Raw genomic sequence first — 26,417 nt, 5'->3', positions numbered from 1 at the left:
TATTTTTATAAACATCCTTTCCTAATTACAATGATTGTATTAAGCTAAAAGCTAAAAAAGACTATGAACATAATGGAATAATTAGTGATTCTTGGGATTTATTATAATATTTTTATTTTTTACATTTCATTACCACAAATCATAACATAATGTTAAAATAACTCCTTTAAACCTCACCATGATTTTATATTTAGGGTTTTGTTTACATAAAGTGTGATTAGAAAAACAGCCTGTAACAAAACAAAGAAGGTGCTTTGATTTTATTTTTTTTTGTATTTACAATGAAATATTTTTAAATTAAAAGCAAATGTTTATCAGATAAAATTGAGTCATTGGAGTAACAGTGGGCACAAGCCAATCAAACTCAATGTAACCCAGACTAGTAAATCTGCAGTGTCTTTAACCATTACAGCATACTCTGTATACCTGTATATGTGTGTTACTGTTCTTTTCCCAGAGATAAATGAATAATATCTACGGACATAACATTTACCAATGTTATATTCAGCCACTGAGACCTTTGGAGGCAAAACACAAAATACAGCGTATTTGCAGCAATTTTCAAAATCATTCCAAATCTCTGGCAGATTAAAATAAAACACCTACAAAAGAGTCACATTTTCTTATTCCTTATTTCTTGTTTACAGGTGATAATTTTATGATTGCTGTAATTGCTGTAGAAAGAAGCAGGAAAATGCTTATATTATGTCCCTTAATGGGGTAAGACAACTTCTTAGAAGAAGAAAGAAAAAATGTAGGGCAACAAACATTACAGAAATGCTTATGCAAAGTGGAAGCTGTATTTGTAAACGTCTAGGAATGACATCTTAAATCACAGTAAGAACAGGTCTATACCAGGTCAGGTAGAAAAGTGGGTACATGAAGTAAACTGCCAGTATAAATATGGCACAGGTATATTATCAATGCATTTACTTCACATTTAGTAAACATCAAAATTCAACGAATACTACCTAGTTAAAAAGCAACTTTTCTGACAATATTATTTATATGTAAATCATATTAAAAACACAGTTACATTATGAGTGATTTATATTATAACAATAAAAGAATTAAAATGTCATGACAAACAATGTCATTTATTGGCTATGTTGCATATTTTAGTTTTTGGTCTGAGCAATAGCAGCATCCACAAAAAATGAATGTACTCTAAATATTTATTTACCCAGTAAAAGTAAGTGCAACAAACAAAACCCATGCATTACCTCTTTCGGTCATCTTTGACAAAATGCACATATTGATTTCAATTTCAAGTATAAAAAAATGAAATTATCAACAAAAAACAATTTTATAAAGAAATTATGACAGAGGTCTGAGTGGCTCATTACCACTACGGCCCCAGGGGTCATGAGTTTGAATCCCAACTATGCAGCTTTGCCATCAGCGGTTGGAGTCTAAGAGAACAACTGGCTCCAGGTGGGTAGATGGTGCTCGCTCCCCTCATCACTCTTTAGCACTGTTGGTCGGCACAGATGTCTGTTAGCTGGTGCGGCGGAGTTGGTGACCCGACACTTTCCTTCAAGCGTGTCAGTTGCCCGTAATGCCAGCAATGCCACATCGGCAAAATTGTAAAAAGAGGCAGTGGCTGGATTTGCACATATCGGAGGAGACGTGTTAAGTCCTTACCCTTCTAGTGTCGGAAGCATTGCTATTGCTAAGGGAGGTACAGATGGGTGGGTTAACTGGCAGTACCAAATTAGAAGAAAAAAGAACAAATGATTAAAGGAAAAACTATTACAAATGTATAAAACATGCTGTGTTAAAAGACAAAACCTGTTCCAGGTTTTACATATTAAAACTCCAGTATTAATGCCACTGTTGTTCAGAAGGTTAGAAAATGCATATGAAGACATGAGGTGTCCTTTTTTAAACTATTTTAAAAGAGACACACAGAGCAGCATAAAAGCAATACACTCCTCTGTATAACAAAGCCTTTAGCTTTTCCCAGCTCTAAATAGGCAACAGGAACAAAGGCCCACATAGCATCCTGAGTAGCTTCAGCTCACCAGCTGTACACTGCTGAATAGAGCTCATCGTCACATGTCTAGCTATCCCTGTCTGTCTCTGTCTCATCTTCGCTTACTGCCCAGTGTTGGATCTTTCCGGTGCCAAACAGCGTGAAGATGATGGCTCCGACAGCACTCACCCCAGCTGAGACATAGAACACCTTTCTCCACCCCATGAGAGAGTGCTGTTAGGAAAGAGAGACAGGAAAATAATATATTGGTCCCAGATCAGCATTCACAGTATGAGACACTGATGATAAATAAGTGCTGTAAAGTGTCACTGGAATTTGGTAGTATCATAAAAAATTATACAGTAGCTTACGTCTTTAGTAAGTTGACCCACAGCAATTGGCGCAAGCACTCCTGGGATGGTCCCAAAAGTGTTAGTGATCCCAAGCAGCACACCTGCGTACCTGAGTACATGATTGAAGGAAAGAGAAAAGAAGAAAAACGTGAGCTAAGTCGGTTTAATTGCACAGATCATCTGCAAGGATGGGTGATAATATTTATTTGGTTAAGTTTAAGTTAAAGCAGCATTATATGAGAATTTGTGCTCCTGGGCTTCCCCTGCAGTTGGGCAGTGTAATTCACTTTGACACTACTGCCGTAAATCTTAATTGTGCTTTGAGCTCCCCCTCATGGGCAGCTCTGTAAGTGCATTTTTCGAAAAGATGAGAGATTTAAAACCGGCTTCTGAAAGTGAAAGAAGCATGTGCACGGTAGAGTAATATTACAGGATTTTACACAGATTTACATAGTGCAGGAGATTTACAGCAGTACAGAAGTAACAACGCCACTCAGTGGTTTTGAAGCTGTTATGTTATGGTAAAATTGCTACATAATGCTGCTTGAATCTAAAGACTGATTAACTGATAAAGGAATATATCTTTATAAATACAGTAAGTGTGGCCTTTACATCAGCTACCATTGTAGCAGAGTATTTACCTCACCTTACTGTGTGACTGATCGTGACTGTATGAGTAGAAAAGTGAGAGGGTGGAAGAAAATTTGTTATTTCTCACAAAATTCTTTTCCAATTTGTGAGCATCAAGTACACAATTTATTTCAGAAAAATAAATATTAATAAAATGATACATTTTCAGATAACTGATTAAAGGAAAATATGATACAGAAGGATCTATTTCAATTTCCTCCAACTTCTGACAATTGATCCTCTCATGAAAATATCAATTCTTCAGTATCAATCCACCCAACCCTAATATCAACAAAGAAAAGCAGAAACAGAAGGCTAGGCTAGAAGACACAGAAGAGAGCAGTGTAAGAAAATTCCAGTGACCGTACCGAGGAGCAATGTCAATCTGGTTCATGTAAACTCCAGCAGAACTGGCACCTCCAATAGTAGAGGACAAAGTGAGGAAAGTTACAGCCAGGACACCACTGCAGCCCGAGAACGCCACAGCAACCAGGAACCCTGCTGGCAGCAACAGTCCTACAGAAACACAAGGCCAGCCACAGCTTTACTAACTGTTCACATTTAAGACATATCTAGATCTCATCCCAGTCATGAAGGATTACTGACCTACAGCTGTGAAGATTTTGCGAACGGCTGTTATGCTTAGTAGCTCCCTTTCCAGGAGGTTGTCCGCGATCACACCTGAGAGCACGGAGAACAACCAGCCCCCCAGGTAGGGCAGAGCTGACAGGAAGGAGTTCTACACATCACACACATCAGATGACAGTCATTCTTGCATGTTTGTTTTGGCAAAATTAATATACCCACTAAGTTACTGTAAATACTCACCACTAATAACACTAATAATATATTTACATATATCCCCTGTGCTGTTCACTTTATTTGCCTTGTGTACCACAAGTAGAAGCTAAACTGCACTTTGTTACTTTTACTGTATAATTACAAAGTCTATCTGGCTTTTTGCTGAAGCACTAATTTGTAGAACTGCAGCCATACATCCAGCATTCACATCTAGCATTTTTACATTAGACTTGATTCCTCCCCTCTTTGAATACTTTTGGCCTAACATAAAATGGAAAAATCTTAGAAGACCAATCACAAAGCAGTCCAAATGCAATAACCAACATAACAAAGCAAATGAGTAACTAAATTGTCACAGTTATGCAAAAACGCTCATCTCAGAAATTTCATAATTTCTAACCTTTTAATGTAAGGAAATTAATTTTTTTTATCCAAAGCATTTTGTGGCATGTCTAGCATTTCATTTATTATGAAATTTTGAAACAATGTAAAAACAACAACTGCCAGATTTGCATTATGTCAAACCTCAACAGTGTTTTTGCATAACAGTGACAAAATTGCTGACATGTATATAATATGAGAAGTAAAAACAACACATGATTTTATTATTCTCAGGAAAGTGTAAATCCATCAATACTGCAGCTGACTACACATATTTGTAACATGTACCTACAGTATTTACACATGTACTATTTTTGTTTACTATTTTAGATCTTCAGTGTTCTCATAATGCATATACTGTATGAAATGTGCTACTGTATATACTGTAATAAACTGCCACAGACACTCCTGCCCAAACCATGGGACAAAATGTTCAGTGTCTAACCTGGCGTAAATCAAAGTGCAGCACAGTGTCCATGTAGGTAGGCAGTGAGGTAAGCAGAGTGTAATAAGACCAGTTAGAACACATCTGTGTGATGATGATGGCCCAGAGAGGGATAGAGAGCAGCATGGGCAGCAACGGCACCGACCAACCATGAGAACCACCCTGCAGAACAGTGATATCCTAGTTACTCTCACAGTACAGTACCTGAAGGCACCATCACATAATGATGATGAGTGTACACACAATTTAAAGGTAACACTTTTTTTTATTCTTGCATGAAACCTCAGTACTGTACAAGCACAAGCACTGTACAACACATTTGCTAATAAAAATAATAGGTTGACATTTTTTGCCTTAGAACCTGAGGAGTCTGAGCTTTAAACAGCACAGGAATGTAATTCAAAGATGTGTAATTTTGAACATGCTTGCCATGGATTTTAATGTGAATCATATTATACCTCTGAACCTATAGAGTAGACTATGTACTCTTTTTCCTGGTCACTTATTCGTGGATGTTTGCGAGGATCATCTGACACCATGATGAACCACAGTACCGCCCAAAGGCATCCTGCACCCCCTAGTGGTGAAACATGGGAACACAAATCAATTCCCAGGTCAGTGCTGCCAAAAATGACAATAAATAGCAAAAAAAGAAATTAAACTGTTAGCTATTCACCACAGCAGTAGAAAACTGCAGGCCAGCCCAGGCTGTGACAGATGAAGCCGGTAAGAGGTAGAGAAACAAAGGCACCAAAGTTAGCACCAGCTCCAGAGAGAGTCATCAGACGAGCTCTTTCCAAAGGTGGAGCCCAGCAAGCCCACATCGCCATCATTGCAGGGAATGTCACACCCTAACCACAGACAGAGACACAGACAGAATCAATCTTTAGTCACTCTTACTACATCAAACTGAATTGAGGAAGCAAATGAAAATGAGCTCCATCAGGGCAGCTTTATTTCTAAATGTGTTTTCACCTCCCCAAATCCCTCCAAGGCCCGGAGAGCAAACAGCCATCTGGCCCCAAGCTGCGCTGCCAAAGGGGTGAGGAGAGTTAGGACTGCTGTGCTCAGAACTCCCCCTCCCAGGAAAATGCTCCCCCCGAAGTGCCCGGACAGGTAGCCCCCAGGGATTTGGGTGAAAAGGTAACCAAAGAAGAATGCTCCAAGCAGCATTCCCTGCGTCTCTGAATCCCATTGGTATTGTGGTACCTGGAGTTTTGGGAGATTGGGAATAGAAAGTGGAAAATTTCAGGGAACCACTTCAAATTCTTACCAATAAACTCTAAATACTGATCAGTCCTTTTTGGGGCTCTTGTCATTACAGTATTTCACTGTCACATGTATAGTGTATGACATGTATCTGAGAAATAATAATAAATAGTATAAATTTGATTTAAAAAGAGGTTGAATTATGTCTGTTTTGGGTAGACAACGCCAAATACAATATATTGTTGCATGCAAAAGTTTGGCCACCCACAGCTGAATTACAGTAATGAGAAGTAAACACTGCCTCTGCAGTAACCTAAACTGAAGTTCCAGTTGTAAAGGCTCAGAACTTAATTATATTAGTGTTAACTTTAAAGTACTGGTCTGACAAGTCAGGAATAGTCTTTAGAAATTATCAGCAGAATAATTAATCAGAGAATAATACACACTCTGACTCAAATTCTGTCAAAAACTATGGGCTCCTTTAAGCATCTGGCTAAATATAAACCTAACTAATGCCAATAAAGTGGAAGAAGACTATAAAAAGGGTCAAAGAACATCCAGTTTGCAATTTACTATCTGAAAATCTCAGTTAAGATCTGGAAGACCAAGGAAATGCTCTGATAAAGCTTCTCAAATGATGGACAGAAAGGTCCAACCAACCTCCATATGACTGTAAAGGATGTGACTGGAGGGGTAGTGCACTGTTCTACTTTGCAGTTTTGCTTGCACAAACGAGCTTGAGTAGATGGAAGGCTGGCATTCCTTACAGAGGGTCCGTGAGCAGTGCTCTTGTATTCCTTTCACACTAATCATGTGATATCAGCTAAGGGGACTTCGGTTGGTTAAATCGAGTTATTCGGAACGCCCCACAACGACATCACAGTGATCTCTGACCGCTCCTTTGCTTTCTAAAGTAACTAGTAAACTAATGAACTGCAGCCATGTATCATATTATGTGTGTAATATGGTAATAAATGTGATTTTATGCATATACAACAGGTTTGTGTCATGTTTACATTGTGTTGTATTGCTCGTGATACTACCAAATAGTGAGTCAGCTGTTTTAAGCAAGATACACAATGACTGATGGGTAAACTTTACTGTCAACTTCCTGTGTAGTGATTAAACGTTACTCACTACTGCCTATGCAGTTTGAAGTTCCCTTCGAACTGGACGCTTTCACTTCTTATAGTTAGGAATCGCACAAAATGTTAACTTCACAGGGAAATACTGGGGTAATCTACTAAACATCAGTATATTCTGGAAGCTCATGTGACAGAATGAGCCAGAAAACTGAAGTTGAAAGAGGATGGCTTCTGCAACAGTGAGCCAAAGCATCCCACAAAATCCCCTAAGTACTACTTCAAGCTAAAGCTTTAGGAAAGCCCTTCACAGTCCCCTGACTTGAACAAAACAAAAGAATATTTGGGTAGATTGTAAACATGCAGTACAGCAAGATGGTCCAAGAACCTAGATGGGTGTCAACATTTTTTAATTGGCTGCAATACTTTTTTTTATGCTAATTTTATTCTCCCCAATTTTTTAAGTAGCCGAGATAGCTGGGTACCCAGCTCTGATGCATCAGCTAGCAGACACATCAGACTAAAGTGATGTGGGGTGAGAGGGAGCCATCTACCCAATTGTGCTCTCTCGGTTTCCGGGTGCTGATGACAGGCTGCATGACCCGGGATACGTGTTTTTACCCTTTTTCACTTCAAAACTCCCCATATGTAATTTGACCAAGGGTGTCCGAACCTATGCATACAACTGTGTGAACATCAGAAAAAAAGAAACTGCAACAAAATTGGCCATGTGTGCTGTGAGAGTGCAATGAAAACCCTCACCCCATCTGGCTGATCTGGACTTTGGCTGCTGCTGTTGAGGGTACCAGGGGATGCTGGGCACTCCTTTGTGTCACTGCCATTTAAGCTTGGCTGGGCGCTAGTTCCATTGACCATGGCGACCATGGCAACACTGAGATTGACCCGGAGACCATACACCACAGCGAAGCCGAAGAACATCATTATGGCCAGATTGCATCGCACAGAGCAGCATTTAGGAGGCACTGTTACACATACAACCTCACCATCACTTTCACAATTTGCATGACGCTGATATACTGGTATAAAATGGAACGTTTACAGCAGACGAGACTAATTCATTACAGTGTAGATATAATCAGTGTTTTAAAACTTATTGCCTGAACGCTTCTGGCTAATCAGCCATTTCTGTGGAAAAAAAAAACGACAAACATTTCTGGCATTAACTAGAGGGGTTGGTGTCCAAAAACACTTGGGTATTTGACAAAATCAGACTTTAAATATGGGATTATACTTGTTGCATAAACCTGGTTTAATGCAATCCACAAATCTAACTAATCTTGTTGTTTTAATCTGCTTTAATCTTTCCTAACCTTTAAGGCAAATAACCAAACTGTTACCTCACAATAGAGGGAAACATGATACTAATATGTGATTAGCAAGACAGTGGTTTGGAATATATTAGAAAACCCTACAAACCCCACATAAGCAGGTTTCTTGGTGTAGGTGTGGTATTCCTAAAGTGGGCATGTTGTACAAATTTCAAAATTAACATTTTTTTTATTTAATACTTTTAATGTTGGTAGAGTGTATGGTTTCTACAACCACAATTGGATACAGTACACTATATGCCACTCTATACACGCTCTACACTCTATAACCTAATCTCACTGATTGCCTATGCAAAATTATATGATTTATCATTCAATGGCTCTGAACAAACAGGTACTGAATTCACTGGATTTGCAAAGATAAGGTGACCAAATCCAGGAACAATCTGGTTCACACCTGCGACTGCCAACCACACTAAAACAGAGCCACAAATAAGATCTAAACTTTCAGAATAAATCATGTCTCTACAGGGTTGATAGCAGAAGACTAAAATACGATTTTAGTTCACAACCTCAGACTTTAGTAATACCATAGTTATAAATGTAGTTCAGTATTTGTTAATACTGTATATAACCATATAATCACAATTACAATAAAGTCATTATTGGACTGCGTGGCAGGGCCTTCAGATAGGGAAGTGGGATAATGGCCAAAACCGATACTTTGTCACGCAGCTGCTTACAAATGGGTTCTTTCAAATGAATCACTGCACTTTAATGAAAGAAGAAAAACCTTGTCAAGATTAACATCATGTACAATTTAATGAAGAAAGTTATTAGAACTGCTCACATTAATTGCCTTGTCTTAATTACTTATAATCAATATATCCAGTGTGTATTTCTTTGTCATTTTACTATTCAGAAGTATACATCCAGTGCTGTCTCATTTAAATATGGTCAGTTGAGCTACAAGAAATGTGTCCAAACAAAACAAAACCATAAACAGACCACCAAGGTCAGAATAGAAAACCTACCTGGCAGCTGCTCTGCCTCTTTCTGCAGCAGTGGGGAGTCCTCCTCGTTGTTCTCATCCTCCACAGTAGTGTTAATGGAACAGCCATATTTCAGGGCCATGGCAGTCAGTCCAGCAGTTAACTAAACTTGGTTCATCATCACAACACCATGTCCACAAAACCTGCCTCAAGAACATTCCAGATAACACTTCATTTAGATTAATTTAAATTCAGATGTTACTACATGTTATCCATACTTCAGTAACTCTGCTGTAATGCTGCATGTGTTTTGCCTACACGGCAGGCTAACTTACTTCAGCAGAAGGCCTCCAGGTTGAGGTGGTGGCTAGTGGTGATCCAGAAATTCTTCTGAGCCCTTTTCGGTGGTTACACTGCAAAGCAAACATTGTCACACTTCCTCTTGTGTTTGGGGAAGGAGAACTTGTGGTTGATCTTATGACATAAGTAATCCAAAACTAATCCATGCAGGGGTCAGTTTCACTCCTTCATAAACATTGCCAAAGCAGTGAAACCTGTGATGACTGACCAGCTCTGCTTGGTCTGCTTTACGTGGCTCAGATGCAAAAACAGGATTTATTAGAGTGCAAAGGAAAGTAGATCAATGTATTTTGTTGACTCATGTGTCACAAGAGTCATGTCTCTGATAAAGGCCACAGCTGATAGGAACACTGAAAACATCACATATCCCAAGAAACAATATAATCAATATAAGCTTCAACTAAGAAAAAAGCCCGGCCCACACCAGCTGGTCAAACTGGTTAAGCCGGTCAACAAGCCTAGCTCCTGAATAGCATGGGATAGTTATTCATTTGAGTTTGATGGTTTAGCTGAGCCACCAGCATGACCAATCTTGGCAAGCTAATAAACCAGTACCACTTGACCAAGCTGGATGACCAGCTTGTAATTGGCCATGATGATAAACCAAATAGTCTACTACACTATGCTGGGCAAGATTCAAGCTGGTTATCCAGTTTAATCAACTGGGTTATTAATACAATGTATGTTTTCTCCTGGATGACCAGCTTTTCACACGTCTTGACCATTAAAAAGACCAGCATCTGAAACCAGCTACCTGCAAAAGAGGCGCTTGAGCAATCAGCTGACAAGACTCACAGGGGATGACTGACAAGTGATCTTCCCAAAACACATTGTGTACTATCCTGATTTTCTAAAAGCAGACAGTATTTTTTTACTGTACAACTTCAGTACAGTAATACAGCAGTAATTTCTCTCACAGTAGACACTGTAAAACTAAAAGTCCTGTAAGTGAAGTCAGCACATTTTTTCCTTTGCTACCAATGACAGAGAAATAGAGAAACACTGTCAGTTAAACAAATCATCTCACACATATAATCGATACATGATCTTAAAGCACAGAATCTGGGTTAGAAATGAGGCTTTTAGATGCTATAATAAACAAAACATCGGTATTGTTTAACAAAACTGTCATCTGAATCAGTAGCAAACAGACTGACATCTTTCTCACCCAGGAATGTAAGGTGTTAGTCGAAAACAGCTGATGTGGATTTCATCGTGTCCTCATCAAAACAATCAAAATAGCTAGTATTTTACATTTTACATCCCGAACACGTACAGGACGTGTATGTTCCAATGTTGACCGGGATTATGTGTCTGCCCAGGATCGCTGATTTACAAATGTTCGTTACTCGTAAACCTGAATGATAATGATTTGTAGATCACATGTTCTGAGCAAGAAATGCGTAACTTGAACGCATCCACAGCGTCCATACTATCTTTATTCAAACGAGTTGGTCACATGACTTATGGCGTCAGGTTTCGCTAATCTATAACTCACAAGGATTATCTCCTCCTATTGTTTGTAGAATACTTTCATTAACACGTATGGTTTGTAATATGTTTTTTTTGCAGTCATGAGCTTCCTCGCATTTGTTTCGGTAATTTCATGTGACTCGTTGTAGCAACAGCAAGATAGTGCCAGCTAATACAGTAAGTTTTGAAGTTGGAAATTGGAAATGGAAATTTATCTGACACTTAAAGTCTTTAGCTAGTAAAGTGAGCTTCAGTTTCTCACGCATGCTAAGGAACTGCTTTGACAGGCTCGTAGAGGTGGTGAGCGTCTTGGAGATGGACAGACAGACAGACAGACAGATAGAAAGACAGACAGACAGACAGACAGACAGATAGAAACAAATCGCGTCACCGCAGTTCTGATGACCGATTTGTAGCTTTGGGAATTATTCCCAGCATCTCTCCTCACGTCTTTGCTCAGTTCTGCTTATTTCTTGTGCCACAGCGGGTTCATTTCTAGTCACTTCCTCATAAACGATCACATGCTTTTTCTGTTGTCTTCCTGGTGTGAGCGGTGGTAGTGGTGTAAGATCACTGTGTTGTATCCACAGCAGTCTACGGCTGGACCGAACATGGACCCAGGCCTGTTCATTGGGATTGGTGCATTGCTGTTGCTCTCGGGTCCAGCTCGAGGGTCCAACGATACCACACCTCTGGTCCTCTGGCATGGAATGGGTATGATGACGCACATGTTCATAATGCTCTATAACAGGGCTAAATTAATATGTATAATTATGATATGAAGTATAAGTATAAAACTGTAAAGATTTTCTGTGATTTTCTGTTGTTAGAAAGGGCTTAATTCTGAGGTGCGGATAGATTTGCCTTGAATTAATGTTCACCAGTAGAACCTTTTTAATAACCTGTCAAATCAATCATCTAACAAAATCAGCTCCAAACTATTCAACTCCCAAAATGGATAAGTGACATCAGAAAAAGAAAGGCCAGTAATTTGTGCATGGGTGTGTGAATAGCATGACACCCCACCCTCCCACTGTACTCTGATGGGATGCACCTAGATGAGGATGTCAATGACTGAGAGACCCTCAGAAGAATATTTCTTTATTTTTAAATCCTATTTAAGATATATTTACATGCATTAATATATTATATTAAGAAAATAGATCTTGTATAGACTCTTTTTCAGTATCAGTATGTGTCTGTCTGAATAGGGGACAACTGCTGCAACCCTCTGAGCATGGGCTCAATTAAGAAAATGGTGGAAGAGGAAGTGCCTGGTATATATGTACTGTCTCTAATGATCGGCAAGACTGTAGCTCAGGTACTCAAGTCCAGTGTCTTTGATACAAACTTTATACAAGTTTTACTTAAAATTAGCCAACGCACTATGGTAACAAACCCCTCGTTTATTAATCTGTATTTCAGGATACCGAAAGTGGGTTTTTCATGGATGTTAATGAGCAAGTGGCTTTTGTGTGTGATAAACTAGCAAAGGACCCAAAGTTGAAAGCGGGTTACAACGCAATGGGCTTCTCTCAAGGGGGACAGTTTCTGTAAGTACTGATTCTCTGCAGTGTGCGCATCCGTTTTTAGGGCTGGTGTGGCTGCAGGGTTCTCATTGTAATCAAGCTTCTGCTTCACCTAAAACCAGCTGTTTAATCAGTTGTTCTCAGTCTTTAAACAGTTGATAATATTTGCTCCTACTTTGCTGGTCTGTAGTACTGATTTACAGTCACCTGGAAGAAGTAGAATGAAAACACTTAGCCTCCAATTTTCTTCCTCTAATCAGACGTGCTGTGGCTCAGAGATGTCCAAATCCTCCAATGAAGACTCTGATCTCAGTTGGTGGACAGCATCAAGGTACTGAAACTACATCTCACATTTACAAGTTTATCTCACATTTGTCTATTTATATGTTTAATAAAAGGTTATCATGACTGCCTAAAACTTCACCACAGTATTATTTGCACTATATGCCCAAGTGTTTGTAGAAACCCATTTTAATGAATGCATTCAGCTACCATTGCTGACACTGATGTGCAAATGCACACACACAGCTTGTCTAGTGCCTGTAGGGAAGTATTGGCAAAAGAATAGGACTCAAATAGGAGCAAATAACCATGAACCCTATTAACATCATGCCTAATGCCAGGTGTGGGCTAGAGGAGTAAAATGCCCCCCCAGCATTGAGATGTGGAGCAGTGGACGAACTGTGTTCTCTAAAATGATCATGTCTCCATCTAGTACTTTTAGGACAAAACATCCTGACCTCACTAACACTCTTATTGCTGAATGCAATAAAATCTTCACAGCAATGCTCCAAAGTCTAGTAGAAAGCGTTCTTCCCTGGACAGTAGAGATAGTTATTCCAACAAAAGCAGGATAAACTCTTTTTTTAATATCCTTGATTTTATTAAGGAAACAATGAATGAGCAGGCATCCCAATACTTTTGTCCATATAGTGTATCTGTCATTGAAAGATAGGTGGAGGCATATCATCATGGTCCTGCAAACCCTTAATATCTTATTTTTTCCAATTTTTCACTTTTTGACATAATTTGAATCTGGCAGTAATTCTTAACATATCATGCTAGATGGACCAATAGCAATGCTCCAAAATGACTTGGTTGATGTAAAATCTTTTTACATCAGCTTCCATTGAATACTTTAAGTGTCCTTTCTGGCACTGGTATTGTGCATGTCTTCCAACATGATAGGATCAGACTTAATTACACCAGAATGTCTTTTGTAACCAAGTCACTTTTTATTTCTTATCTCGGTCTGCTGTCATTCCTTTGTAGGAGTGTATGGTCTGCCTCGATGCCCTGGGGAGAGTTCTCATATTTGTGACTGGATCCGGAAGAAACTCAATTCTGGGGCCTACACAGATGCCATACAAAAGCAGTAATTTGTGGCCTTGTTTAGAAATTATGTAGTTTTGGAAAGAGACGATGGTCCGTTTCTGACCACAGAACACATTAGTTGTGATTATTTTGTGTATTGTACTTAACAGTGAATGCTCTTTTGCTGTAGCTTGGTGCAGGCGCAGTACTGGCACGATCCTCTCAATGATGATTTGTACAAACAGCACAGCCTCTTCCTGGCTGATATAAATCAGGAACGGGTGAGGCTTTTATTTCTTTAAACAGATTTTTATCAGACTCTGTTTTAGACTTTTTGATGAGAGGCTATTTGGTCAGTTTTACTTATTTCCCACAGCAACATTTGCTGCATATTGTGACAGTAATCAGACAGATATTTCTCCAGCTACATAAAGATTTTGTACCATTAAAGAAACGTGTTTAAAACCGAGTTGTCCCACTGTAACATTAAATACAGCACCATTTAAGCATAGTGAGAGCTAGCCTGGCTAAAATACTGCATCAACAGATTTAGATAGTTATAGCACAGTGCCACCCAAAGTAAACCTTGTGGTGGAAGCCACAGGACCACCACAGAGCCTTATTATTATTATTATTATTATTATTATTATTATTAGGATGGTGGATCATTTTCAGCACTGCAGTGACAATGACATGGTGGTGTTGTGCTGGTGGTACGAGTGAGTCAGACGCAGCAGTGCTGCTGGAGATTTTTAACACTGTGTGCACTCAAAGCCCGCTCTATTAGACACTCCTACCTAGTTGGTTCACCTTGTCAGAGAGAGAAGCTCATCTGTTGCTGCACAGTTCATGTTGGTCACCTTCGAGTGCTTCATCAGTGGTCACAGGACACTGCCCACAGGACGCTGTTGGCTGGATATTTCTGGTTGGTGGACTGTTCTCAGTCCAGCAGTAATGCTAAGGTGTTTAAAAACTCCAGCAGCATTGCTGTGTCTAATCCACTCGTACCAGCGTAGCACACACTCCTAACACACCACCGCCATGTCTGTGTCACTGCAGTGCTGAGAACCCACCACCCAAATAATAGCTGCTCTGCGGTGGTCCTGTGGGGTCCTGACCATTGAAGAACGAAAAAGAGTATGGAGAAAAAAAAATGGACTACAGCCTGGAATTATAGAACTACAAAGTGCTCCTATTTTGTAAGTGGAGCTGACATAATGGTCTATGAGTATAGAAATAAGGAGGTGGAATTTTATTTACGTAATTATTAGTATATTAGGTTGGAATGCTTGTCCAGGATAAAACAACATCTGTTACCCTTTCTTAAAGGTGGTGAATCAGACGTACAAGAAGAACCTCATGTCTTTGGAGAAGTTTGTGATGGTTAAGTTCCTACAGGACAGTATAGTGGACCCTGTGGTCTCTGAGGTAACAAATTCTCCTGTTCTTATCTGTTCATTTAAACTCGTCTTCAGTGATGAAGATCTTTGCTAACAAAATGTTTTACATTCTCAGTGGTTTGGGTTCTTCAAGACTGGTCAGGCTGAGGAGACTGAAACTCTACAGGAAAGCGCTCTATATAAAGAGGTGAGAGCTGTTCACGGTCGTTCTAAAAATATCCTACATATTCACCCGTGATGAAATACGTTCAAGATGGAGAGAGAACTCGAGAATGTGCTTCTGCCTTAAGAAGTGGAGACTAGAGAGCTTCTGTTCAACCTGTTTCGCTTAAGTGGGTGAAATTTAAGCCTAGAAGTTAGCAGCGTGTCCTGTTGTTTTGCAGGATCGTCTAGGATTGGCAGAAATGGATAAAGCGGGGAAGCTGGTGTTCCTTGCTACTGAGGGAGATCATTTACAGTTCACTCGCGAGTGGTTCAATGCCAAGTTACTTCCCTACATACGCTAATGCCAGGGCAGGTATAATGAAGAGAACAGACGCAGAAGCAATATACAGCCATGCTCTACTGTTGCACTCTTGCACTTACTTATGCCTCCGAATCTAATGACATTTTGCAGACTGATTATAAGCCAGTTCACTTTCATTTTATTGCACTGATCTAGTTTTGTTTTATTATGCTGATCTGGATTTATCAATCTTGCGGGAGTCACTGATTATGGTCTTCTTTTCTAATTTCAACAAATAAAATGTAAAGTTTAAGAACCTGACTGTGTCTGGTTTTCATGTATGTTCCTGTTCTTGGATGTGTGAGGTGAGGGGGTTCAGCAGTGGGCAAGTGATATGCTTGAGTGGTTTAGGGGTAAGCCCGAATAAGGCTCATTAGCCAGATGTTTACCTCTATGAAAGCTTCGCAGATTTTTAGAAGTCAGTTTCACTCTTTTTAAGCAGTTTAATGTGTCTTCTGGAATTTTAAACCAAAACATAGCAGTCGCATACTTGTACTTTGAGGTTATTAAATGGTACAAAATGTGGACCAGAACACACATTTGTAAACTGCATTCTTTAGAGGAACATTTATTTTTGTGGGCTAAATGTTTTTATACTTCTATGTAAGTAAGACCAAAGCTCAGCGTGTTGCAATATTGTATTTAGGATTTCTATTGGTTTGGTACCAGTTGATCATAAAATTGACAACTTGTTTCTTAGCGCTCTAAAAATCCCATAATTATTTTAGTGTTACAACAGAATTGATCTCATTCTTTATTATGTTACAGAAGCAAGCTGACCTGTATGTACTGTATTGTAAAAGGGCTGTAAGCAGGCTGGGTGCAGTTCACACAAACAGGTCTTTCAAGACAACCTTCACTCAGCGCTGCTCTGTCTTGTAGTGCTAAAGTCCAAGAGTGTTGTATCAGCAGCTACTACACATGCAACGGCAGCTTCTTCTACTGGTCCATAATGACTTTTAACGTAGTTTCACAGCTCTGTTTCCCAACACTGTGCTATTATCCACAACACATTCTCATTAAATAGCAATGTTAAACACAAAATTTAAATATTTAAAAATGGCCACAGACACAAGATCCTTACACCACAAAAAGTAAAAGACACACAGAAGTGACATTAAATTTACGACTTTAATGATATCTTCCTCCAGTATTAATGAGCAGAATTTTCATTCTTGACCAAATAAGAAAAAAACAACTAAAAAGACAAATGATAAAAAAAAAAAGAATTTCCACATGGCCTGAGTGCTAGAAGAGGAAAAGGCTTCAAAATGATGGATAGGTAAAAGCCTGTGGTGAACGTTTATACAAATCTACTTGGAAAACAAAAAACTTCTGTCTATACAGTGTGGTATACTGACCATCACAGGGAATAACTCAGCAGCTATCACATGAGGCAGTTCTGTTCAGCTACACCATCATGGACAGCTTAAATCAACAGTTAATTCTGTAACCGTATAAATGTTAAACATCCAGTTTTTTGGAATAAAATAAGTTGCAAGGACAATTTTTTTAAAATAAAAACACTCCCATTTTTAATGGTACCTTTTATTTTATATTATATGCAATGGCATTTATCTTTACAGTGCTGTGTGTTCTGGAATATACTGCAAAATGGAAAGAAACAAGTTTTGTTCATACTGCCACAATCATTACGATCAATTTTGCTTCTGTGTTATGATAGAAAAGACTGTGGTCCTGCACATAACGTCTTTTTCTTTAATCAGTCATCAAAGGTGGGTGATGACACAAACCTTAATCATTATCTCTAGAAAGTCGTCGTCAATGTCTGAAGTGGTAGAATCATAGTTGTCTGAGGAAAGGGGTGTATGTGTGCTTCAGGACTGAATTGCATATATAAGAACAAAAACGCACAAGGACTCCCTCCCCCTCACCCTCACCCCAACATCTGCCCCTGACCACATACAGCAAAAAAAAAAACAAACAAACACAACATATCCATTAATATGTCTGAAGGAATTAGACAGTACAACTAAGGAGCGTCAAACAAATTTTTGCATCATTTTGGCTGTTCACATTTTATTTTTTTTCCCAGCTTGGGTGGAATGCTTAAAAATAAAAGTAGCAAAACAAGTGGATTGTTGGCAATTAGTTAGTTTGGAAGTGCTATCTAACAATATCAAATGGAATGAAGAGTTGATCTCTGCCCCTGGCTGAAGGACTGTGCCACAAAAAGCAAGCAGTCATCTCGTTGGCTGAAGGAAGGTACAGCCACAGCTGTGATTGGCTGACAGGAAGTGTGGACATGGTTGGCATTTCAGTCTTGTTTATGATTGGCTGGTTGGTTGGTTGGTCGGTCAGTCAGTCAGGTAGGCATTGGTTAAGGGGGCGGTCTTACAAAGGGCATGGAGCTCCTATCCAGCAATCTCAGTTGCTGTGGTGACCAACTTCTTGCCATCCCATACAGTTTTGAATTGTTCAGGGACTGGGATCTCAGTCTGGAAGAGGGTTTGAAAAAAAAAAAAAAAAAAAAAGTAAAGTGAATAAGACCACAAGAAACATCACCACATACTTATGAATGCATTTTTTTTAAACATTTCTCTAAATCACTTACAAACTCTCCATCCTTGCCAGGCACCAGCACATTCATCTCTGAGCTCTTAGCACTGACGATCTCACATGATAGAGAATCCTTACTCAGGTACACATGGCAGCCATCAGTCTTATTGATGGAGATGGTTGGTACTTTGCCCAAAACCTGCACACACAAAAGTATATTAAATAATTTAACTTATTTGCATAAATAAACTAATTTAATGTTCAGATAAACAGGCAGCATCTGTTTGAAAACAGCAATAAAAGAAATATAAAATTAAATATAATAATAAGATGTATCTGCACCTTTCAGCGTACCCAAAGGCACTGTACAAATGAGTTAAATAACACAGACCTAGATTATTTTTTACACAGACATGTCACGCTTGTTCTGAAAGACCTAGATTGTTGACCATTTGTCTTTTAGTAGGTGTTTGTAAAATGTTTTTATTGATTTATTATACTTAATTATATAAAGTATAATAAATAAATAAAAACATTACACAGACAAAACAAGTGTGACGTGCATTCTGTGGGCATAAGCATACACACCTGGACTTTAACATCCTTGCAGTTGATCACCTCAACAATCCCCACAACGTCATCAAACACAAGGCCCATTTTCTTGCAGTTGTCTACAGAGAAGGTGACAAGTCAGAACAAACAACTCAAAAACACATTCCAACGCATTCAATCAACACTTCACAAAACATCCACATGAAGTGAAAGTGGTAAAGTGTTCATACCTAAAGTAATGGAGTTGATTTTTCCCTTTACTTGCAGAGTGCTGTTGTTGCACTTGAAGGCATACACAACCTGTTTGAGCTCCGTTTCATTGATCACAAGGCCCTGAGCTCCCTCCTGGTTTTCCTGTTGATTACAAAAAGGGGAAAGCTAGGAAATTAGAGTGGAAAGACAAACAGTAGGAAAGTACATACATCCAATTATAGGAAAGTGTAACACCGAGGTTAACTGACAATATTGCTTTTGTACTAACCACTTTCCATTTTTTGCCATCCAGCTCTAGCACTGGGGGCAGTGTGCGGGCAGGGGCGGCGGACGCAGTTGGTCTGGGAGCGGAGAAGGGTTTGGGACTTGCGTGCACAGGAACTGTAGTCCTCAATGCTGGGTTCTTGTGGGTCTTCTGGTCATCAGACACATGCTTCAGCCCTTCATGTGTGTTAAAGAGAAAAACAGGGTTATGAAAGGCACAACATATAAATATACACAAATACGTGCCACTTTCAAAACCCAATAGCATGTTAATTTCATTGGTTATAGTTCATCATTATACATGCCAGTTACATTAGAGACAATAACCATTCTGCTCACTGCTTATAGAAATAAAGGCAATTAGCTTGAAAATGAATCAACACAGACACTTGTCCTCCACTACAATAATACCTTTAGTAATGTCAGATCCCTTATTAAGGGAGGCAAAGAGAGCACTGCGGGTGGTTGCTCCTGAGTCTCCGCCTGCAGATTGGTTCAGGTCCATGGGGGGAGGTGGGGGGCCGGGAGGGGGAGGAGGAGCAGCTCCACCGCTTGGGGCTTTTGGAGCTCCTGAGGCTGAGGCGACGGGACCCTGCAATGCACATGCAGTTACACATGTAGTTATTACACTCTATTCAGGCAAGATTAAAGGCAGCGAAACCTACAAAGCCAGCATCAAGACTCTTGACTCACACTCTTGCTCCACACCAGTCCAGTGGTGTGATGCTGCTTGATGTAGGTCTGCAGATCACTCCAAATGGACAAGTAGGCCTTGACCCAGTCCACATGTGTTTTATCCCTGCAGGCATGAAAGACAGTTCATAAAAGAGCTACAGGCAAAAACATCTTGAAAAGAAAAGAGAAAAAAAAAACAAACAAAAAAAAACACACAAACTATATACAGTTTCATGTGAAGAGATGAAGGCCATTTTTGAACTTACTTTTCCTTGTAATCCTTAAGCACACGATTGGTGTAGAACATTGCAGCATCCTGCATCTCCTTGACATAAGGACCTGGCTTAGGGGACTAACAAAGACAGACAGCAGATCTTTTTTTTTTTTTTTTTTTTTTTAACTGGTTTTTGATTTTACAATGCATTCAATGCTGCATTCCACACGGGAAATGGTGAAAGAACCTCCATCCATGTTCTATGACTCTATGACAATTGAATAAATAATTCAAAGAGAGACTCACTCAATCAGCGCTTCATAACTCTATTCAAATTTATTCTATTCCAATTTTCCAACAAAAGCTTCAGGCTGCTAGGCTGAAACACTGGCCCATTGTTACCAAACCAGAAGAGGAGGTAAAAAAAATGCCAAAGCACACTGTTTCACTGTATAGGACATTCCCAGAATGAATGAATAGTCTGTTTCAATCAGCTACACTCTGGGTTAAATAAATGACAACCCATAAACACCCACATATACACACACATACAAAAGACACACTATGTTGACAGTGCCAAGCATGGAGCACTTACCATAGCGACCCAGCCTAGGGCAGGAATGCTCTCACTGACAGCAGAGAGGTGGTTGAAGAGCGGAGACGAGCGATTCTGCTCCCGGAATGCCTGCACCTGCGCGATTACTTTAGACACCGGAGCGAGCAGGGATGTAAGTGTGGCCTACACACATAAATTATAAAAGAGATGGACTGTTGCAAATTGTCACTCACGCAAGAACTCTTTTGACAAATGTTAATCTGGCAGTTGTTCTTTACATTGTGTCAAAATGTTATGATGAATGGAACAGGACAAATGCTCCAAAATAACCTGGAGTAGCTGCAAATGTTTAACTAAACAGTAAGCTCTTTAGGAGTTCTTTAGAAAGGGCAATAGTTCTATATAGGACCATGGCCACTTAAAGAACCCCTCGGATTTTTCCATTACTGGAAAAATCTTTGTCAGTACTTTGTCAGAACCTTTGTTGCTTAGAAAGAGGAGCGTCCAAATAAAAAAGGGAATAAGACTTTCACTACATGAACTATAACTTACATCAGAGGGCTTCTGGGAGCAGGAAGCAGTCACCAGAAGCTGCCGTTGACCAGAAAAGCCTTGCTTCATCATCTCAGCCTGCGAAAAGACAGAAGTAACACTGTTGTATTTCTGACGAATGGTAAGGCATGCACAGTCATGTTGAAGAATTCGCACAATGACACATACATGCTTCTGGACATCACCGCCTATCTTCTGACTTAGAGTGATGTATTCAGCCACAGGTCCAGAAATCAGGGCATCAAAGGCCTCGACGTATGCAGACACAGCTGCAGTGAAAGAGTAGAAGGTGAAGCTATGAAAAAGAGACCAATGCACTCCTGCCTTTCCCCTGGACCCACTACCTAAAACAGCCTGGGTTTGGCAGCAAAGTGACCTGTGCTCTCCAACAACAATAAACAGCTTACAGTTGTTCAGGAATGATAAGGAATAAGACTGTATTTGGGTTTGAAATACCTCCAGTGCCAGCAGCAGAGCCGCCTGCACCCCCGGCGCCGGATACGGCCTCCAGACGGCCCACAGCCACCTCCAACCGCTGCACCAGACTTGCCAGCTCTGCCATGCCTGCACCACAGAAAGTGAAAAATACAGATTAAAGCAGGTTAATAAATTAGTTTACCAGCATCACTATTAAACAGTCAGATCGAACAGTTAAACAGACAAGTTCACATACAGTATGTCTAAATATTTGTGGACACCCCCTTCTAATGAATGCGTGCAGCTATTTTAAGTTGCACCCACTTCTGACACAGATGTGCAAATAGCCAATAGAATAGGACTCTCTGGAGCAGATAAACATGAACTTATTGTCACCTCATGTCTAATGGGGTAGAGGGGTATGAAGACCCCAAGCATTGAGCTGTGGAGCAGTGGAATAGTGTTCTTTGAAATTATGGTGCTCCATTCAATACGTTTGGGAAACAATAAAATCCTTACACCAATGCTCCACAATCTAGTAAAAAGGCTTTCCTGGACAGTAGAGACAGTTACTCCAACAAAAGCAGGACAAATGCCTTTTCTTAATACCCCTAATTTGGGGAGAAACAATAAGAAGGTGTCCCAATACTTTTATCAAGATAGTGTATGACTTTAGACCACATCTAATCAACTTGAAAAGAGATCTGCAGCCTTTGGCAAAGGTCAAACGGCAATAAAAAAAAAAAAAGTATTAGGCACTGGACAGCTGATCAGATTTTGTTGATATTTTAAACCAATATTTAAGGATGCATTTACTGTAGTCCTGTAGAAAACAAAAACAATGCTGGACTATGGTGCTTAAAATATCTACAATTTACCTTACCTTTAATTATACTGCTTTTTAAACTATAAAATGTGTAATTTCCGCATGATATTAATCCAGATAGACTTTCTACATTCCACACAACGTCTACAGTAAATGTTTTTGGATTTTATTAAATACTGGCATCAGCCCACAGTTCCCATATCAGTGTCCCCCCAAGTTAATTAAATGTTACAGAATGACTTATGTTAGTTCTGCATCAGAAGAGGCTCATAAACAATAGCAAAACAGACACGCAATGTAATCCTACCTAAGAAGACTTCCCTACTGTAAATGTGTTGTAATTGCAAGCTTATTTGTTAGAACCTGCCTCTTGGAAACATATGTAGCCTCATACTCAAACCACCTCAAATATACCTAAAAAAAAAATATCACAATCCAGCGTTTAGATATGCAGCAACTTCTGAACATCTTTTATTTGCAACAGAGACACTAAAAGTGGCTTTGCATGGCTAATTGTGTAAGAAGCTTTTAAACAGCAAGGCCTTTATTTCCCCAAGGCTCTTCCTTCCCCATGTACACACAGCCTACAGACCGAGATTATGCAACAGTAACCTGATCCACCAATCCAAGCAGCTGACTCATAACCTCCACCTGAATGACTCTCCATAGACAAACACAGGTACCCAGCTGTGCCACTAAATCACCTGCTTCTAATTAGAACTCCTTCAATTCCATGAGGGAAACTCATCCTCAATCATATTAATGCCACTGTTAGCAGAGATCATATTAACCAATTTGACTCCACTGAACGTGGTTGGACTTCTATGAAGAGAAGATTTGCATTATATAGCCACATTAGAACATGCAGATTATCTGACAGATCACACAGCAGCAGGCCAATGCAGGTAGACACAAAGAACCTGACTGTCAAAGTTTGCCCTGTGCTTGTGCTGTGTATCCACCCACACCTACCCCTGCAGCACTTGTAGTCCTTCAGCTTGTCAAAATACTAAGTTAGACGACTACGCAGAAACAGCTTCTGTCCAGCACTCTGTCCATTTAGATTTTACAGGCTTTCACTTCACCAAGAGAAAGTTGAGTAAACAAACTACTTGAATGCTTATTCAAATAAGACCAGGTGAATAGGCTTGGCTTATCATTGGAGACAAAGTACTAGAGCAGGACTATCCTTGAGTAGCATTACTGATATGGATCTAACAATACATCAGCTTCTGGTTTGTGGTATGGACAACATTGTAATGTAAGGAATTCAAGTTGTAATGTAAGTATTTCTCTGAGAAAATAAAATAATGGTGACTTAAGAGGAAAGACAGAAAATACCAAACAAATACATAAGCAAGGGTTGTCAAATGTCCCAAGTTACTTTAGCAGCAAAAGAACATGGCTACTACTTTTGTACAGTAACGTGCAGGACCATAAGCTTGCTGACAGCACGTTAGCTTCGTAATTCACACGACTCTAACATTCATGGGGAAATTTAAAAGGTATTGTAAGGTCATTGACTGCATCCCAATTGCGTATTTAACACAAACACTGCAGTCCAATATAAAACGCATCCCCATTTTGGTAGCGTTTCCTTTTGCATTATGCATTGCATTATTGGATAATCGTGTTCATTGTAAACACCTACAAAAACCAACCAGTCCTGAGCATGCATATTGTATATTTAAATACACTGAACTTTGACACATCATATATACTACAAACTTCATAGTCAAAATCTAGTTAGTATTAGTAATTAGTACATTAGTAATTAGTTGGGATGCACCCATTAATTTTTATCATAGACAAATTAAACCAGCTTAGACCCAGAGCACCTTATATGGCCATGAGCCATGATACAGAATGGTACATGACCTTTGAGATCTACAGTGGTGTTGTATCTTGACCATGTTAGATTGTGGATATTGTGTTAGTTTTGGGCCAACATAGCTTAGCATAGCATAATAATTTACATAATGTTACATAATCTTTAGGCACTTCATATTTTACACATTTGATAATATACTGATGTGCACATTATAACTTGAAATGATCAGCACTTAACATATTAGATTTGACAAATTAAAAAAAATACATTAATAGCACCCTATAAGGTCTCAATTTAGTTAATTTACATTATTCATTTAAATATAATAACTTTATATTTTCCTGTATTTTGCCTTCATACAGATTAAGTCCCAGGTTTAAGGTTAATAAATAATAAATCACAGAAATATACTAATGATCCAGTGAAATACAAAAAAAAAAAAAGGAATATTGCTTTATGTGAGAAATATACACATCTATGTATACACAAACAAATAGGCAGTATTCTTACTTTTCTTTCACCTTATATCTCTATGATTATGTGCAATTACACGTATTGCTACAACACTGCAATTCCCTCCAAGATCAATAAAGTTATGAATTATAAATGTATGGGTACATCAAACCATAACAGTCCATAACAGTAGCACCACCTTCTTTGAAGGTGTCCTGGGATATCTGGCACCAAGGCTTAAGCAGCAGATTTGGTAAGTCCTGCAAGTAGTGAGGTGGAACCTCCATGGATCACATCAACGAGCTTTTTTTTTTAGATTTTTTTCACTCCACTAGTCAGTGGTGCTAATGTTATGGCTGAAATAGATTTAGGACATCAGTGTTGGTCCAGAATGGTCCTGATGCTTTTCTTAGGAATGACTGCAAAATATATATATATATATACACACACACACACACTTCCCCTTATTTAGCAGTACGTATCAGGTCAACACTGGAGAGCTGCACAGTGTTGGTAAATCAGCAATTATACATCTGCAGCAATCATGTGCCTCATCTCAGTTTATAGTGAGGGGGTTTAAAGGACAGAGGCAGTATTTGATACACATACATACATACATGAGACACAGGCCGGGTATCTGAGAGCTCATCCGTGATCAGCCTCGGGGTAAAAACTGATCTGTATCAGATGTATGAAGGATGAAGGCGCAGCCTACTGCAATCTGGACGAAAACAGGTCATATCTGCGTTAGCACTGGGAGAGAGAAGTAGGCCAGATCCCATATCCTCTCGCTCTCTCGGCACAGGCTGAATGAGCAGAGCGACACTGAGGGAAGATTTCTAAAGAAAGATGCTATAAACCGGTGAGCTATGCTGTTTTTTTGAGCTAGGATAATATCATTTAGGGTCATGGACACAACAGAAGGACGGTAGGTGGAGAAGGTACATTTACGTGAATGAAAACAAAGAAATCTGTGCATACATGAAACGCAGCGGAGTGAACAAGGAGTCGGTTCCTTGTGACTCGGCCCCTCCTGTCCTGTCTGCAGGCACAACACCCAACTTCCAGCCCGTCACGCTACCGGATAGATCCCTCCATTTCTGACTGCTTATTGCAGCAAGGAAAAAATCGGTCTAAACCCACACCTGGTTTGAAAACGCACAGAGCGCTATGAACGTAATAAAGTGGAGTAAAAGTCGGTGTTTCATACTGAAGCCAGCCGCTTTTCCTTTTCCTGTCATCCGCCCGGAGCGACTGCACCGCCGCACCGACACATCTGAACATTACCGCGATTCGTGTTCAGCCTCATGAGAGAGGAATTAGGATTTAAGGCCTTCAAAGTGCATTCCTTACCTTCGCTTTCTGACCAACGTTAATTCTGTCCGAGAGGGGCTTTTCTTCTTTCCAGTGGGTGTGTTATGGTGTCTTGGTTCCGTGTCTCTAGTCTTCCTGTGTCTGTGACCGTTTCCGCCCTGTCTCTGCTCAGCGCTCCACTTCCTTATAAGGGCAGAGAGAGAGAGAGAGAGAGAGAGAGGGAGAGAGAGAGAGAGAGAGAGAGAGAGAGAGAGAGAGAGAGGGCAAGGGCGTGGACCTGAGCATACCGTGT

At 39.6% G+C, this 26,417-nt stretch overlaps 3 protein-coding genes across 5 annotated transcripts; 1 reads left to right on the top strand and 2 right to left on the bottom strand.

Annotated features, from left to right (window-relative positions):
- Nucleotides 1-245: 245 nt before the first annotated feature.
- LOC140552180 (sialin) lies at nt 246-11,147 on the bottom strand. 2 transcript variants are annotated; one of them, XM_072676256.1, is made up of 12 exons: nt 10,686-11,147; nt 9,493-9,570; nt 9,200-9,364; nt 7,639-7,859; nt 5,561-5,794; nt 5,262-5,436; nt 5,044-5,162; nt 4,586-4,747; nt 3,565-3,697; nt 3,327-3,474; nt 2,347-2,437; nt 246-2,209 (listed from the first exon to the last, which is right to left on the bottom strand). In XM_072676256.1, exons 3-12 carry the CDS (start codon nt 9,297-9,299, stop codon nt 2,063-2,065), a joined length of 1,530 nt encoding a protein of 509 aa, XP_072532357.1. In that variant the 5' UTR covers nt 9,300-9,364; nt 9,493-9,570; nt 10,686-11,147; the 3' UTR covers nt 246-2,062. The 2 variants fall into 2 exon arrangements, with proteins under 2 accessions (XP_072532357.1, XP_072532356.1); XM_072676255.1 differs by having other exon boundaries at nt 9,200-9,360.
- Nucleotides 11,059-15,999, top strand: ppt1 (palmitoyl-protein thioesterase 1 (ceroid-lipofuscinosis, neuronal 1, infantile)). 2 transcript variants are annotated; one of them, XM_072676257.1, is made up of 10 exons: nt 11,059-11,167; nt 11,581-11,704; nt 12,202-12,311; nt 12,416-12,543; nt 12,780-12,850; nt 13,792-13,894; nt 14,024-14,114; nt 15,163-15,261; nt 15,349-15,420; nt 15,617-15,999. In XM_072676257.1, exons 2-10 carry the CDS (start codon nt 11,602-11,604, stop codon nt 15,737-15,739), a joined length of 900 nt encoding a protein of 299 aa, XP_072532358.1. In that variant the 5' UTR covers nt 11,059-11,167; nt 11,581-11,601; the 3' UTR covers nt 15,740-15,999. The 2 variants fall into 2 exon arrangements, with proteins under 2 accessions (XP_072532358.1, XP_072532359.1); XM_072676258.1 differs by lacking the exon at nt 11,059-11,167 and having other exon boundaries at nt 11,369-11,704.
- An 856-nt stretch (nt 16,000-16,855) lies between these two features.
- On the bottom strand, nt 16,856-26,276 carry cap1 (CAP, adenylate cyclase-associated protein 1 (yeast)). The gene is made up of 13 exons (XM_072676254.1): nt 26,165-26,276; nt 21,741-21,848; nt 21,453-21,553; nt 21,285-21,362; nt 20,772-20,915; nt 20,229-20,314; nt 19,981-20,086; nt 19,699-19,879; nt 19,292-19,464; nt 19,041-19,164; nt 18,847-18,929; nt 18,314-18,457; nt 16,856-18,197 (listed from the first exon to the last, which is right to left on the bottom strand). Exons 2-13 carry the CDS (start codon nt 21,844-21,846, stop codon nt 18,114-18,116), a joined length of 1,410 nt encoding a protein of 469 aa, XP_072532355.1. The 5' UTR covers nt 21,847-21,848; nt 26,165-26,276; the 3' UTR covers nt 16,856-18,113.
- Between the last annotated feature and the right edge of the window lie 141 nt (nt 26,277-26,417).

Source organism: Salminus brasiliensis, chromosome 3 (assembly GCF_030463535.1).
Source record: "Salminus brasiliensis chromosome 3, fSalBra1.hap2, whole genome shotgun sequence".
Lineage (NCBI taxonomy): Eukaryota > Metazoa > Chordata > Actinopteri > Characiformes > Bryconidae > Salminus > Salminus brasiliensis.
This window is presented reverse-complemented; position numbering and strand designations above follow the sequence as displayed.

What these genes read in the sequence shown, in the direction of transcription:
- LOC140552180 (XM_072676256.1), bottom strand. Translation starts at nt 9,299, where the DNA reads ATGGCCCTGAAATATGGCTGTTCCATTAACACTACTGTGGAGGATGAG. An exon ending in TGCAGTTTTCTACTGCTGTG is followed by an intron (nt 5,163 to 5,261) that starts GTGAATAGCTAA and finishes TTTCACCACTAG; the next exon opens with GGGGTGCAGGATGCCTTTGG. An exon ending in TGCACTTTGATTTACGCCAG is followed by an intron (nt 3,698 to 4,585) that starts GTTAGACACTGA and finishes TGTGATGTGTAG; the next exon opens with AACTCCTTCCTGTCAGCTCT.
- ppt1 (XM_072676257.1), top strand. Translation starts at nt 11,602, where the DNA reads ATGGACCCAGGCCTGTTCATTGGGATTGGTGCATTGCTGTTGCTCTCG. An exon ending in GGTCCTCTGGCATGGAATGG is followed by an intron (nt 11,705 to 12,201) that starts GTATGATGACGC and finishes CTGTCTGAATAG; the next exon opens with GGGACAACTGCTGCAACCCT. An exon ending in TCGGCAAGACTGTAGCTCAG is followed by an intron (nt 12,312 to 12,415) that starts GTACTCAAGTCC and finishes TCTGTATTTCAG; the next exon opens with GATACCGAAAGTGGGTTTTT.
- cap1 (XM_072676254.1), bottom strand. Translation starts at nt 21,846, where the DNA reads ATGGCAGAGCTGGCAAGTCTGGTGCAGCGGTTGGAGGTGGCTGTGGGC. An exon ending in GCTCCCAGAAGCCCTCTGAT is followed by an intron (nt 20,916 to 21,284) that starts GTAAGTTATAGT and finishes TTATGTGTGTAG; the next exon opens with GCCACACTTACATCCCTGCT. An exon ending in CCCTAGGCTGGGTCGCTATG is followed by an intron (nt 20,315 to 20,771) that starts GTAAGTGCTCCA and finishes TGTCTTTGTTAG; the next exon opens with TCCCCTAAGCCAGGTCCTTA.